Source organism: Bos javanicus, chromosome 3 (assembly GCF_032452875.1).
Source record: "Bos javanicus breed banteng chromosome 3, ARS-OSU_banteng_1.0, whole genome shotgun sequence".
Classification (NCBI taxonomy): domain Eukaryota; kingdom Metazoa; phylum Chordata; class Mammalia; order Artiodactyla; family Bovidae; genus Bos; species Bos javanicus.
This window is the reverse complement of record NC_083870.1, coordinates 119,529,511-119,544,532: the sequence shown is the minus strand read 5'-3', so window position 1 is coordinate 119,544,532 and position 15,022 is coordinate 119,529,511. Positions and strand designations below refer to the sequence as shown.

General features: G+C 44.6%; 1 protein-coding gene and 1 pseudogene across 1 annotated transcript; both read right to left on the bottom strand.

Moving 5' to 3' along the window:
* Positions 1 to 6,264: 6,264 nt before the first annotated feature.
* Positions 6,265 to 7,920, bottom strand: LOC133245391 (eukaryotic initiation factor 4A-II-like; annotated as a pseudogene).
* A 5,274-nt stretch (positions 7,921 to 13,194) lies between these two features.
* On the bottom strand, positions 13,195 to 14,145 carry LOC133245237 (olfactory receptor 9S13-like). Its single transcript, XM_061413184.1, has one exon. The coding sequence runs from the start codon at positions 14,143 to 14,145 to the stop codon at positions 13,195 to 13,197; it is 951 nt and encodes a 316-aa protein (XP_061269168.1).
* Positions 14,146 to 15,022: the final 877 nt, after the last annotated feature.

Sequence of the window (15,022 nt, the reverse complement as noted above, 5' to 3'; positions counted from 1 at the left end):
CCTTTCCCTTGGCAACATAATTCTCCTAAAATAAAAGGGGGGAATGAGAGAGTCAATTCTTAAGCAGGTTGATAAGAACTCCAGGGTCCCTGAGGAGGAGAGAAGGGTCTGGGGTTCTCAAAGAGGAGACAGGGGTCTGGAATTCTCAAGGAGGAGGGAAGGCCAAACTTATTTTTTTTTTTTTCTTCTGTATTCCTTAGTAAGGATTATATAACAGCAATGTATCATGCTTGAGGACAGTTTCTCCTTCCTGAAAACCTGGCTAATCCTATTATCGTAAAATATAAATTATGGGAGTGGGTCTAGTAAGATCTTTACAACCTTAACACATTCTTTTGACTTATTGTAATAAGTAATTAAAAAAGTATATAACTCCCTTTCTTAGACTAGTAGGGGGTGGGCACTCTCCCACCCCTTCTGATGTCTAGGTCAGAAACTTTCTCTGGCCCTTTTCTTACTTTAATCAAACTCTGCTACACAAAGCTCCTGAGTGATCCGGGCTGGTCCCTGGTCCCGAACTTAAATCTTCTTCTTCAGACATCATGAATCTGACATCGTTTACCATAGGCTGTCAATGGCTCAAGAGGTCCTGCTGAGCTGAGAGTCTCCAGCATAAGGATGGCTTCCATCTCCTTGTCGTTGTTTGGCAGAACATGCACTCCCTTCTCACGGGGATGGCCCTGAGCTGTGCCATTCCCGCACTGGCTCAGATATCTAATCCTGCACCTTCCACCCCTATTTTACTCATTCTTAATTTTAGAAATCATTAAGCACCTGATGCTATCAGGAACTGACCCAGTGATGGTTCTAACTCCAGGCCAGTCCGGGAGCAGATCAGGGACCAGCCCTCACCAGGCTAAAGTGGAGCTGCGTCTGCCTCTCCTGCAGACCCTGAGAGACAGACCCTATGTCTCTGAGCATTTTTGTCTCTGAGATAAGACTGTGGTGGCAAACATCAAAAGAGCTCTCCACATTCTTGGGAGCCTAAGGGTTCTTTATTTAAATGCCCAGAAGTTGGACAATTCGTGGAGAGGGGACAGCCCAGCTCCATGGTCTGAGAACAGCAGGACAGAGGCTGGGACACATTCAGGACGTGAGCAAATCCTCCCTGTCCTTACTCCCATGCCCCTGGCACCTCAGCACATCCCCTGAAGTGATTACTTGGAGCCATGGGAGCCACCAACACGGTCACATCTGCCTCAATGTTGGAGTCCTCCTGCTGAGTGCTGCTTCCTGTTCCTATCACAGCCCAGACATCCCTTGTCTGCACTGGACAGGGCTGACCACCACACTCACATGGAACATGGGGACAAGCTCTATGATGGCCAGAGAAAATGCTAGAGGAAATCTATCCTAAATAGAAAGGAGTGTGGAAGTCAGGGGACACAGAGCTATGGGTCCCCTAAGAAGTTGAGGGGATTAGTGAGAGGGTGAGGTCAATCAGCTTTAGAGCAGTTTCATATTTTCTAGAGGTGAGATCTTTGTCATCCTGGAACTGGCTGATTTTGGCAGGAGTGAGCTCCCTGGGAGTCAGGGTGTGCAGTTGAAGCCTGGTTGGTCAAGGGCTCCTTGAAGGAGCAATGACCCTCCCAGCCTGAAGTTCTCCTAGAAGGAGGCCTGAGAGAGTTCATTCTTTCCAACAGTAGAAGTGTGCATGACCATGTAGGTTGTCCAGCTTTCCTCTTGTGGCAGAGTTGACTCCAACCCTCACATGAGAGCAGAGGGGACAGTCTGGCCTGGGGCAGGCAGGGTTCACTCTGATATGTGTTTGGAGCTGCTGCTAAGAGTGGAGTTGGTGGTCTGCCCTATGCTCCATGGCCAACCAACCTGGCCTCCCACTCTTGGCCTGTGGAAGCAGTCACATTCATCATGACCAAGCTCTGTCCGTCTCTGCTTACCCCCTGGTCATACGCACAATAGATTCACTGTGACCAGAGTGACTATCTTTTCCCCACACCCCAGGCTGGCTGTCTGCTCCTCTGTTCCTGGGGTTCCCAGCTTCCTGTTTCTGTTCTGTTTCCCAGGGCTATTTGTCCACCTCAGGAGCCTCGGGTCATCAAAACAGTGACCGTTAGGGTGCCTGGGGGAGCACATGAGGAACAATTTGCATTTTCATCTGGGAAGCCAGTCTCTCAGTTTGCTTTATAAAAACATACTCACACATTCCTTTGGCTGTTGAGATGACCCAGGGTGGCTGCAGTGCTGGCTTCACTGAATCTGTGAGTTGAGCCTGAGAAATGCCTTAAGGGGGTGAATCGGAATAATCCAGTGTTGTCAGAAGCCTCTGTAACGACTGAGTCCTGAGTCCTTTCCTAATATATCTAGTTATCATGTGTGTCTGAGGCCCTACAGCAGCAGCAGCATCTAAGACCTGGTCAGAATTGCAAGGTCTCAGGCACTGAATTTAAGATTGTATTTATTCAAGGCCTCCTGATTATTTCTACTCTCATTAAAGTTAAAACCCACATTTATATAACACCCCCTGATTATTTCCACTCTCATTAAAGTTCAGACCTGTGGCCCTGACTGATCTTGCCCAGAGCAGTGAGAGGTAGGGGATCGTGTTGTTCAGAGTCCAGGCTCCCAGGACTAATCTGTCAGTGATGCTGCCCATGTCCTGCTGAGTGATGACTGCAGTGCTCCTGTGATGTCAGGAGGGGCATGGCTCACCCAGGACATGTGCTCCCGGGAAGGACTCCTGACCCAGGTCTGTGCTGACGATAATGACATGGTATTGAGGATCCTGCTCCCTCCTTCACCTCTGGCTTCCTGTGCAGGGAAGTGGGAGTGAGGAGGAGGCAGCAGAGAGCACCTGGGGTACCGGTCAGAGGCAGGCCATGTGCTCCAAGTGCCTGCTGCAGGAAACTCTTGAGTTTTGGTGTAAGCAGGAGATGAGACTGGCTCAATTATACCTGTTACCCTCAGCTAGGTAGTATTCATGGCACCTGCATCTTTGGATGACTCTACTTCCAGCTGTAATTCGAGGGATTCGAGGTCTCAAGTGGGATTCAAGGTCTCAAGTGGCCAATTAGCATTTGCTTGAGCTCTGAGTACGCTGGGACTCCCAACTCCTTGAGTCCCTGAAAGATGCAACCCTGTGGCTAACCTTGCTTTGATACATCTCAGCCCAAAACAGGAGGAGCAGGAAGCCTGAAATTCCTCTGGGAGCACTGGGGTCCACCAGGTGAGAAGCAACTCAGAGGGACCCAGTGGCCCTTCTTGGAAAGGTCTCCTGAGGCTGCAGGTGTGACCTCCTGGCCCACACCACACCATTCTCCTTTGCTTCATCCTGGCGTGTTGGTGTGACAAAGAGTAATTTGCAGGGCTCTGTGTCTGCAGAAGAAGCACAGCCCTCTCTAAGTCATAATATGGCCCTTCCCTCATTGCAGGTCAAGTAAATGTATCTGTTAAGATATTTTAATCCTGCACTGAAAAATCAAAGCCAATTTATAAATGTGATATATGATTATTAGAAAATTATAGGAAGTATGAGAGTAAAATCCTGGAGAAAGTTGTGTTATGCATATGCTAAGGAAAACGAGGCTCTTAAGGCTCAAAAATCATTAGACAAAGTAGATTTAAGGGAAAAAGTTTGCTTATAAAGGGATATTTCAAAATAAAAATGTTCAATCCACATGGATTATCAGAAAATTTAAATTTGTATACCACTAAAGAGACTTCCTTGGTGGCTCAAATGGTAAAAGTATCTGCCTACAATGCAAGAGACTTGGGTTGGATTCCTGGGATGGGAAGATCCCCTGGAGAAGGAAATGGCAACCCACTCCAGTATTCTTGCCTGGAAAATTCCATGGACAGAGAAGCCTGGTAGGCTACAGTCCATGGGGTCGCAAAGAGTCGACAGGACTGAGTGACTTCACTTCACTTCACCACTAATGAAGATTTCAAATATATGAATCAAAAACTGACAGAATTAGAAATGTAAACATCAAAATCATGATTTAAATTTATCATACTTCTCTCAGTAATTGATGAAACAAATCAAAATATTGCTGTCATGTATTCGACTGATTCAAAATATGAAACATGATATCACAAAAAACTGTGGAAAATTCTTAGAAAGATGGGAATTCTTAAAGAGATGCCTCCAAAGAAACCTGTATCCAGGTGAAGAAGCAACAGTTAGAACAGGACATGGAACAACAGACTGGTTCCAAATTGGGAAAAGAGTACGTCAAAGCTGTGTATTGTCACCCTGCTTATTTAACTTCTATGCAGAATATATCATGGGAAATGCCAGACTTGATGAATCACAAGCTGGAATCAAGATTGCTGGGAAAACCAGAATAACCTCAGATATGCAGCTGACACCACCACTATGGCAGAAGTTGTAGAGGAATTAAAGAGCCTCTTGATGAAGGTAAAAAGGAGAGTGAAAAAGCTGGCTTAAAGCTCAACAGTCAAAAAACAAAGACTATGGCATCTGGTCCCATCACTTCATGGCAAATAGATGGGGAAACAATGAAAACAGTGACAGATTTTATTTTCTTGGGCTCCAAAATCACTGCAGGTGGTGACTGCAGCCTTGAAGTTGAAAGATGTTTGCTCCTTGGAAGAAAAGCTATGACAAACCTAGACAGCATATTAAAAAGCAGAGACATCACTTTGCTGACAAAGGATCGTATAGTCAAAGCTACGGCTTTTCCAGTAGTCATGTACAGGTGTGAGAGTTGGACCATAAAGATAGCTAAGTGCCAAAGAATTGATGCTTCTGAACTGTGGTGTTGGAAAAAGCCCTTGAGAGTCCCTTGGACTGCTGAAATAGCTGAAAGAAATTAAAGACAACCTAAAAAATGAAAGAAAATCCATGTACTTGAGTTGGAAGAGAACAAAATTACCCAGTGTGATCTAAGCTTCAATGTCACACTTTCAAAATCACAGTTAAGTTTTGCAGAAAATGAAAAGTACATTTTAAAATTCGTATGGAGTCTCAAGAAAGATCAATAGTCAAAACAATCTTGAAAGCAAAGTTGGAAGTCCCAGACTTTTCAAAGAAATTTATGTATTTTTAGTTGAAGGATAATTGCTTTACAACATTGTGTTGGTTTCTGCCATACATTAATGTGAATGCCGTAAGTATACACATGTCTCCTCCTTCTTGAACCGCCCTCTCACCTCCCACCCCACCCCATCCCTCTAGCTTGTTACAGAGCCCGGTTTGAGTTCTGAGTCATACAGCCAATTCCCACTGGCGAACTGTTTTTTATGTGGTGATGTATGCGTTTCCATGACACTCTTTATTCGTCCCGCCCCCTCTCTCCTCCTCCTGAGCATGTCCGTAAGTCTGTCCTCTAGGTCTGCAAGTCTGTCCTCTATGTCTGCACCTCGACTGCTGCCCTGCAACTAGGTTTATCAGTACCACATTTTTTAGGTTCCGCATATATGCAGTAACATACAACACTTGTTTTTCTCTTTCTGACTTACTTCACTCTGTATCATACACTCGAGGTTCATCCACCTCATTAGAACGGACTCCAATGTGTTCCTTTTCATGGCTGAGTAATATTCCATCGTGTATATGTACCACAGCGTCTTTATCCACTCATCTGTCTATGGACATCCAGGTTGTTTCCATAGCCTAGCTATTGTAAATAGTGGTTCAATGAACATTGGGGTAAGTGCATCTTTTTTATTTTAGTTTCCTCAGGGTATATGCCTAGTAGTTGGATTACTGGACATACGGCAGTTTTGTTTCTAGTTCTTTTTAATTTTCTTTTTTAAAAAATATATTTATTTTTAATTGATTGATGATTGCTTTACAATATTGGCTTGATTTCGGCCATACACTAACATGAATTAGCCATAAGTGGGAAGTTGAAGAGGGAGGGGACATGTGTACATCTATTCCTAGATTTTAAGCAATCTCCATACTGACTTCCATAGTCACTGTATCTATTTACATTCCCACCAACAGTGCAATAGTATTCCTATTTCTCCACAGCTTTTCCAGGATTTTTTGCTTGTGGATTCTTTGGATAATGGCCATTCAGACTGGTGTCAAGTGATAGCTCATTAGAAAGAAAGATTTTTAAAGATCCTGTCTTTTACACCCAACCCCAACAGTCTCACTCTAAAGAAGATAAAGCTAATGACTTTCCTTACAAGAACTCATGACTAATGGCACTTAGCTATGAAAATCTGTTATTTCTGATTCATTATGAGACAAGATTCAAATATTCGCAGAGAAAGAAGCATAATGCACGTTGTGATAGTGAGCACGGCATCCCAAACTGTCTCATCCCAGGAATTAAATGAGGTCAGCCACATTCATCAGCATTTGCTCCACTGTAGTATTGTAGAAAGTCTCAAAGTCATAAAGAATCTTCTTGTCTTCTTCAGTAGCAAAGTTTATAGCCACACTTTTCCTCCCAAATAGGCCCCATCTGCCACTTCTGTGAACATCATTTTCATGATTGGTAGGTAGATCATAGTTTATAATCAGTGACCCTTATTGTATATCAGTCGCACAACCCAGCAAGTCAATAAGAGATCAGAACACAACTTGATCCTGATCGGAGTTCCCTCATGATTACAACTCTTTCCTTGTGATTTATGTCACCACGCACAGAAGAAACTCTGAAGTCCCTGCCATGCATTTTCTCTATGAGTCAGTCTACTTTGTGCCTTGTGTTGAGAAAAATAATGGCCTCTGTAATCGTTAGTGTCTCATACAAGTCACAAAAGTATGTCCAACTTTCATTTCTCTCTCTCAACATTAATATAAAATTGTTTGATTCCTTCAGTTCAGTTCAGTTCAGTCACTCAGTCGTGCCCGACTCTTTGAGACCCCATGAATCCCAGCACACCAAGCCTCCCTGTCCATCACCAACTCCCGGAGTTCACTCAAACTCATGTCCATCGAGTCAGTGATGCCATCCAGCCATCTCATCCTCTGTCGCCCCCTTCTCCTCCTGCCCCCAATCCCTCCCAGCATCAGGGTCTTTTCCAATGAGTCAACTCTTCGCATGAGGTGGCCAAAGTATTGGAATTTCAGCTTCAGCATCAGTCCTTCCAATGAACACCCAGGACTGGTCTCCTTTAGGATGGACTGGTTGGATCTCCTTGCAGTCCAAGGGACTCTCAAGAGTATTCTCCAACACCACAGTTCAAAAGCATCAATTCTTTGGCGCTGAGCTTTCTTCACAGTCCAATTCTCACATCCATACATGACCCCTGGAAAACCTTCAAGGGTCAATTATTCCTTTTTCACCAGAATTTGAATTGGGTTTCTCATGAACTTTGGTCACTTCCAACACAGCTGTGGGCCTTGTGGCAGAAAACAACATCACGTGAATATTTGTATTTAATTTTTGGAAAATCTCGTAGATTTAATCCTTAAACCCTCAGCTCAGTATTTTATCTGCTTCACCCAGAACAAGCATTTTGACCCGTTTTGGAAAAAGGTAATTGTTTAACACATCAGAAACTCTCCCACGTGTACCAAAAACAACATTGGTGCTTCGGCCTGCAGTTTTGCATTTTATTTAGAACATTGGCTACACCAATGCAGACATGACAAGTTGCTCCCACATAGTCTCTAAGTGCCAGAATTACTTTTTGTATCTGTCAAGCCAGTTCTCTGGCAGGGGCCAATATTGTGCTTGGGTCTCCTGGAACTCAGTCTCCAACCATTGAGCAAATGTAGCTGTCTTGCCAGTACCTGACTGAGCTTGATAATCACATCATACTCCTTAATATGTGGAATAATAGCTCTGCTGAATAACTCATGATTTCTCAAAAGCATAAGCATAGGTGCCCCAAATAAGACATTCCTTAAGTTCATATTATTGATGTTATCAACAGCCTCATTCCAGTTGCTCTCGATGACACCAGTGGGTCCACTCCCTCTGGGTCGTGGTCACCATGTTCTCTGTTGTTATGATCTATGGAACTGCCAGACATGATCTGAAGAGCCACTCAGCACCCAACTGAAAGGCTCTCAGCCTTCTCACCTTGGAAACATAATACAAATCTACAGAACAGAATACAAATCAGAACAGAATAGTATTGGCACAAAGGCAGATTGTAGAGCAATGGAGCAGAATACAGAGCTCAGAAATGAAGCTTCATCAATTTAGTCAAATGGTCAACAAGTGTGCCAAGATGACTCACAGGGAAAAGACAGCCCCTTCAACAAACCGCATTGGAAAACTGGCTGCTTATGTGAAAAAGCCTAATGTGGGCCCTTACCTTGCTTCATGAACAAATACTAACTTAATATGGATTAAAAACCTAAATGTATGACCTAAGTCTCTTAAACTCCTGGAAGAGAACATCTGAGAAAAACTCAATAACCTTAAATTTAACAATGATTTTTTGGATATGACACCAACATCATATGAAAAAAAAAAAAAAGGAAAATAGACACATGTGACTACATCAAACTAAAAATGTGTGCATTAAAGACTTAGGTAGCAGTATGGAAAGGCAACCTGTGATCTGGAAGAAAATGTTTAAAATGTTATGTCTGATAAGAGGATGATATTCAGAATACATCAGGAATTACTACCATTAAATGAACCAATAACCTAAATTAAAATTTTCATGTTACTTAAAGATATTTCTCTAGAGATAACCTACAAATTGCCAACAAACATATAAGAAAATGCTCCAAATCGATAATCATAGGGAAATATTAAAAAACAACAAAGAGATTATACCTCACAATCATTATAATGGCTGACATGAAAGAGAAAGGAGAAGAACATATACTGACTATTATGTGGAGAAATTGCAACACTTTTGCCCTTTTGGTAGGCATAAAAATGGTACAGCTACTATGAAAAGTAGTATAGGGTTCTTCCTAAAATTAAAAAAGAATTCCAATATTATGCAATCAAATTTCTGGGTATATAGAAAAAAATAAGATAAAAAACAAAACAGCAGTCTTTCTAAGAGATATTTGCATGCCAAAAGGTGGAGGCAACCCAAGTGTCCCTTGGTGGGTGAAGAGATAAACAAAAAGTTGCATACACATGTGATGGAATACTATTCAGCCTTAAAGAGGATAGAAATCCTGTCACATGCAGCAACATGGGTAAGTCTTAAGGAGACTACGCTAAGTGTAACAACCAGATGCCAAAGACCAATGCTTTACGTTTTACTTACCTGGGGCATCTGAAGAAGTCCCATTCGTAGAGACAGAAAGAAGAATGGCGGCTGCCAGTGGTGGAGGTAAGGAGGAAACAGGGAGTTGTTATTTAGGGGGATGGAGTCCAGGTTTGCAAAATGGAAAGTTCTGGACATCTGATACACACAAGCTGAATATGCCAGACACTACTGAACTCTACAGTTGGGAGGATGCCCTGGAGGAGGAAATGGCAGCCCATTCCAGAATTCTTGCATGGGAAATTCCATGGACATAGGAGCCTGGCGAGCCACAGTCCATGGGGTTGCAAAAGCATCAGAGAGACTTAGTGACTAAACAACAACACCTGAATAGCGACTAAACAATAGGACTTAACTACACTCAAAATACAACAAAAGTTATTGTTTTTATTATTATTTTGCTTTTAAAAGGTATAAACTTCTAAAGTTCACCAAAATATCAGCATCAAAACTACAATATGGTCTTCAAATGTAATGTGTTTATTGTCCACTTAAGCACAATAAAGAAACGAGCTGTATCATGTATATTTTGGAATTCAGTGACTAACTGACACTGAACTCAACTTACACTCTGGCATTAGATGTGGACTGAGAATCTAGTGTCTGCCAGTAGCTTGCAAAGCATAGTATGGGAAGAACAACCAAGTAAACCACTTCTCACACTGTATAGAGATATTCACTGCGATCTGAAGTATAGTTTTACGGAGAGGTAAAGCCAACCTGTAGGGTTTTAAAAATAATTCTCTTCCAGACTATAGAACAATTTCCATTCCGTCTAACACTGGACTCAATTTTCCTGATTTGTTTGAAAGTGAAAATTAATGTTCTACTGAGAACCATAGATTCCTTATTGCTTGTACCATTAAAATTTACATAATGATGAGAACTCTACACTTGCATACAAAAGATTGGGATTTTTCTTTTTCTTTAGAAATTTATAGTAAGATATTCCTTGGAATGACAAAAATAAAGTGAGGGGAGAAGGAGAAAGGAAGGAAGGAAAGAAGGGGAGGAAATGAGGAGGAGATGGAGAAAAAAGAGGAAGAAAGGAATGCAGGGAAAGAGAACAGTATCGCAGCATGGCACTATAAGAAGGCATGTTATTTTGGGAAAACTCCTCAAAGAATAAAAGTCATCAGATGAATACAGTAATCTACAGCAGACTTAGAACTGATTTTGGAGCCCAAAGATGAGACAATACTATCAGAGTCCAGCAGAGACATTGGAGTAGGTTCCTATTGAGGAATGGTGAGCAGAAATCTGATGACTTGGGTTTTGGCTGCTTGCCAGAGTCTCCTGAGCAGAGACAGCAGGGAGATGGAGAGCTGCGATCAGAGAGGAGGGCCTGTCCCTACTGGCCCTACAGGGAAGAGACTAGCCCTGTGTCCACAGGACCACCTCCTTGGAGTGACCATTGCTGGGAGCCGGTGAGGCATTCCGCTCGTGACAAAGGTCATGAGGAAGGAGGCTCGGCATACGCAAAGGCGGGATCGAGCCTCAGGAGTCTGCCCGGATATTCTCGAGCATTTTCCCCAAAAAACCAGAGTCTGCCTACTTTATTGCTTTGTGCTCTCACCTCTGACTTTACTGGGGGCTGTCCCCTACCACCATCTCGCTCTCTCTGTCAAAGAGTTAACTTACAGCTCCAATTCATAAAGTTCCTGGGCAAGTAGGAGTGTTTAAATCCAAACCCCTCAGATGGCTCTCTAACTTGCCTGACAAGTTTACCCGGACTCCTACAGCTATACATACGATTGTTTACAGTCTCCCAGCCTCAAGAGGCACGGGAAGCTTAAGATATTCAAATAGTTTAGAGCCTCTCAGAGAGTTAGAAACTGTCAGAATAAACTAGTAAAGGATTTCATTGATGAGTCAATGCTTGTTGCCAAGTTTTCACATCCCCTGAATTGTATCCTTGAATATGTATTGATTAATAGTTGGTATGTAGAAAAAATAAGTAGTGGCCTTGGTGTTAGTAACTTTAGACCCTTAAGGTAATAAATTCTTTCCTGTGTTGTAAACCCATTACACATCCACCCTATAGGAATGCAATTTTATCTTCGGAAGATGGCGCCAAACCTTAAAATAATTACTCTTAGAGAAAATAAGTCTTTGTTGATAAGTCCTTGTCAAGAGTCATAAAATGTTAATAGGCCTTCTGGCCAGAAGATGATGTAAATCACCTAAACCATTTGTATACGATAAATTTGCAGGAAAGAAACCCTGGTTTTTGATAAGAATCAAAGACTGCTGACTTTGCATCCCCTATTATCCTCTATGTGTAACTTAGGGTATAAAAACCCCTGTTGAACATAAAGCTACGGGCCTTGCTCACCAACGCTTGGTCTCCCCATGTCATTCTTTCCTTTAACTTCTGGCTGAAGTCTCCATCTGGAGCGTGGATATCCTCTGCGACCACTTATTTGCCTGGGCTTCTAAGACCCACTCGAGAAGGTGTCTAAGGTGGGGCACCTTCCGCTATTCGAGAGGGCGCCTGTGGCCTCCGTGGTCAGAGCTAACCTGGTGTCACGGGTTATATTGATTTTCCGCGTAAACCAAGCTACTCAGCCTCTTTTCTTCACTGAATTTTCCTACTGAGCTATCCTCATTCTATTACTCTTTATATCTCTAATTACCATTTGAATAGGTCGCCGACGCTGTCTCCCCTTCGAATACCCTGGATCAGCCGGGGCTGGTCCCCAGCAGACCATGGGACTGGATGACTCTACCACAGGGAGACACCATAGGGATCTGAGTGCAGACTGTGTGTTGGGTCCACGGAGCAGGGGCCTGGAGCTCTGAATAGGGAGGTCAAGGCAGACGATCCAGCTGCCCCAGGGAGTGTGGGACAGAGGGCCAAGGAGCTGTGCTTCTGCCAGGAAACTGCCCCTTCTCTCTCCACCCCCTGCTCTCTGCAGCAGCACCAGGACCTCCATCCTTATTCAGAGATGTCTGTGCTGACAAGGTCCCATTTCTTAGGGTCACAAGTAGTCAGGACAGTGTCACTTGTCAGGTTGGATGGTGAACTTTGGGTATCAGACATCCACGTTGACTCCCTGGGGCTCCCAGCTGCTGTCTGAGGGGAGAAACCCAGGACAGGGAGCACTAGGAGCGTCTGAAGCAGGAGCGCAGGTGCTTCCTGCTGCCGTGTTGGGTGGTGGCTTCAGTGAACAGAAGGGGGAGGGGAAGGACAGCCTGCTCAGGATTGAGGGGAAGCATGGTCTTCCAAACCCCCCTAATTGGCTGTGGTGACCCAGGCTATCACCAAGGAAGGGGCCGGGCTGAGTGTCCTAGAACCTCCCTACTAGGTGGTCCAAAGGAGATCACTGAGCACATATTTACGTAACAATGAAACGAAGGGAAAAACATCAGAGTTTGTCTAGTTTCATACCTTCACTGGAGAGCAAGGAGATCCAACCAGTCCATCCTAAAGGAAATCAACTCTGAATAGTCATTGGAAGAAATGATGCTGAAGCTGAAGCTCCAATATTTTGGCCACCTGATGCAAAGAGCTGACTCATTGGAAAAGACCATGATGCTGGGAAAGATTGAGCACAGGAGCAGAAGGGTGTGACAGAGGATAGGATGGCTGGATGGCATCACCAACTTAATGGATATGCGTTTGAGCAAGCTCAAGGATATAGCACAGGAAAGGGAAGTCTGGCGTGCTACGTTCACAGGGTCACAGGAATTGGACACAACTTATCTGCTGAACAACAACAACAATATCTTCACTGGAGGATGCTGAATTTGGAAATATATTCTCAGTCAAAGACTCTCTGCTGATCACTCTGCCCACTGTATTACTCAAACTTCCAGATTAGAGTCTGACCTTTTAAGGATATTAATTTTATGTTGGCAAAGAAAATGCCTTATTCATTTTCCATGTCTTGCAGTTTGAGGTCCATGATATTCTTCCAAGAAGGCCTAAATAAAATGTTGGAGGAAAGAATGAATTGAAAAAATGAATTACAAGAATGAGGAATAAATTCTTCATATTAAACCTAGTGACTCCCCTCAAGTCCTCTTGTCCAGCCCTCAGGACACTGTCTCTCTGTCCACCCTCCTTCATGTGGCTGTGTGTCTCTGCCCCAGTCTCCACAGAGCATCCTTCACGTCCTTGTTTCTCAGACTGTAGATGAGGGGGTTGAGCATCGGGATGACCAGGGTATAGAAGACAGAGACCACCTTGCCCTGCTCCATGGACTGCAGAGCTCCTGGCTGGGCATACATGACAAAAAGGGTCCCATAAAGGAGGGACACGGCTGTCATGTGGGAGCCACAGGTGGAGAAGAGCTTGTGTCTCCCTCCTCCTGAGCGCATCCTCAGGATGGTCACTGTGATGTAGCCATAGGAGGTGAGGACCACGAGTGTGGTGCCCACAATAATGAGGCCACAAATGCCAAACATGACCAGCTCATTGATCGTAGTGTCAGCACAGGCAAGCTTGAGCAGAGGCGGCACATCACAGAAGAAGTGGTCGATGTGGTTGGAGCTGCAGAACGGGAGAGTGAATGTGAAGCTGGCCTGCAGGATGGAGTTGAGGCAGCCCCCGCAGTAGCAGCCCAGCACCAGGCGGGCACAGATCGAGGGGCACATGGAGATGGGATAGTGCAAGGGGCTGCAGATGGCCACGAAGCGGTCATAGGCCATCACGGCCAAGAGGAATGCCTCAGATGCTCCCATTAGAGAGAAAAAGAAAAACTGAATGATACATCCCTCAAATGTAATGACCTTGGAGGAAGATATGGTGTTTTCCAGGGCCTTGGGGTAGATGACAGATGAGTAACACAGGTCCACAAAGGAGAGGTTCTTGAGGAAGAAGTACATTGGGGAGTGCAGACTGGCATCCAGGGTGATGATCATGATCATGGTGAGGTTCGCCAGGATGGCCACCACGTACAGGGCCAGGAACAGAGCAAAGAGCAGGGACTGAGTCTGCAGACCACCCGCAAATCCATCCAGCACAAACTCCTGCAGAGGCATCACTGAGAGGTTTCCGTTTCCTTGGGGTGACATGGCCCTGAGCTGGTGACAGAGGACAGAGAGTTAGGAGCCAGTGGGAGGCAGTGAGAGGGAGCAGGTCAGGGTCACAAAGTCATCCTCTCTTGGAGAACAGACACCCTTCAGTGCCCAACTGCAGGGCAAGTAGATACCACTCTTCTTCCTGATAAATACTAGCTGATCTGAAGCATAACCATTTCCTCTGATTTACTAATTACCAAGTGTGCTTGGAGCACTCACCCTGTGGGAGACGGGGCATTTACTATGAGAAAAGACTCAAGGGGTCCTGCCAAGCTGAGACTTTACTGTGGAAGGGCGGCTTCCATCTCCCTGTCCTCGCTTTCAAGGACATGCTCCCCTCCCCGCAGGGATGCTCCTGAGCTGTGCTCTCTCTGCACTTGCTCAGGTGTCTAATCCTGCACCTCCCACGCTTTATTTACTCATTCTTAGATTTCAGAAATTGTTACAGACTTCATGCCATCAGGACATGACCCAGTGATAGCTCTATCCTGGGACAGGCTGGGAGCAGGTAAGGGACCAACCCTCACCAGGCTTGTGTGGAGCTACGCCTTTCTCTCCTGCAGAACTAGAGACCTAACTTAGCATCTTTGTCTCTGAGATATTTTCTTGATGGCAACCTCAGCTGAGCTCTCTGCATCCTTGAGAATCTAAGCGTTCTTTCTTGTAATGTCCAGATGTCAGCCGATTCCCAGAGAGGAGAAAGTCCACCTCCATGGCCTGAAAATCAGCATGTCAGGGGTTGTGACACAGTCAGCGTGTGGCATGTCCTCGCTCATCCTGACTTCCATGCCCCTGGCTCCTCTGCACACCCTGTGGGGTGATTGCTTGGAGCCGTGGGAGCCACATTATGGTCACGTCTGTCTCAGTGACT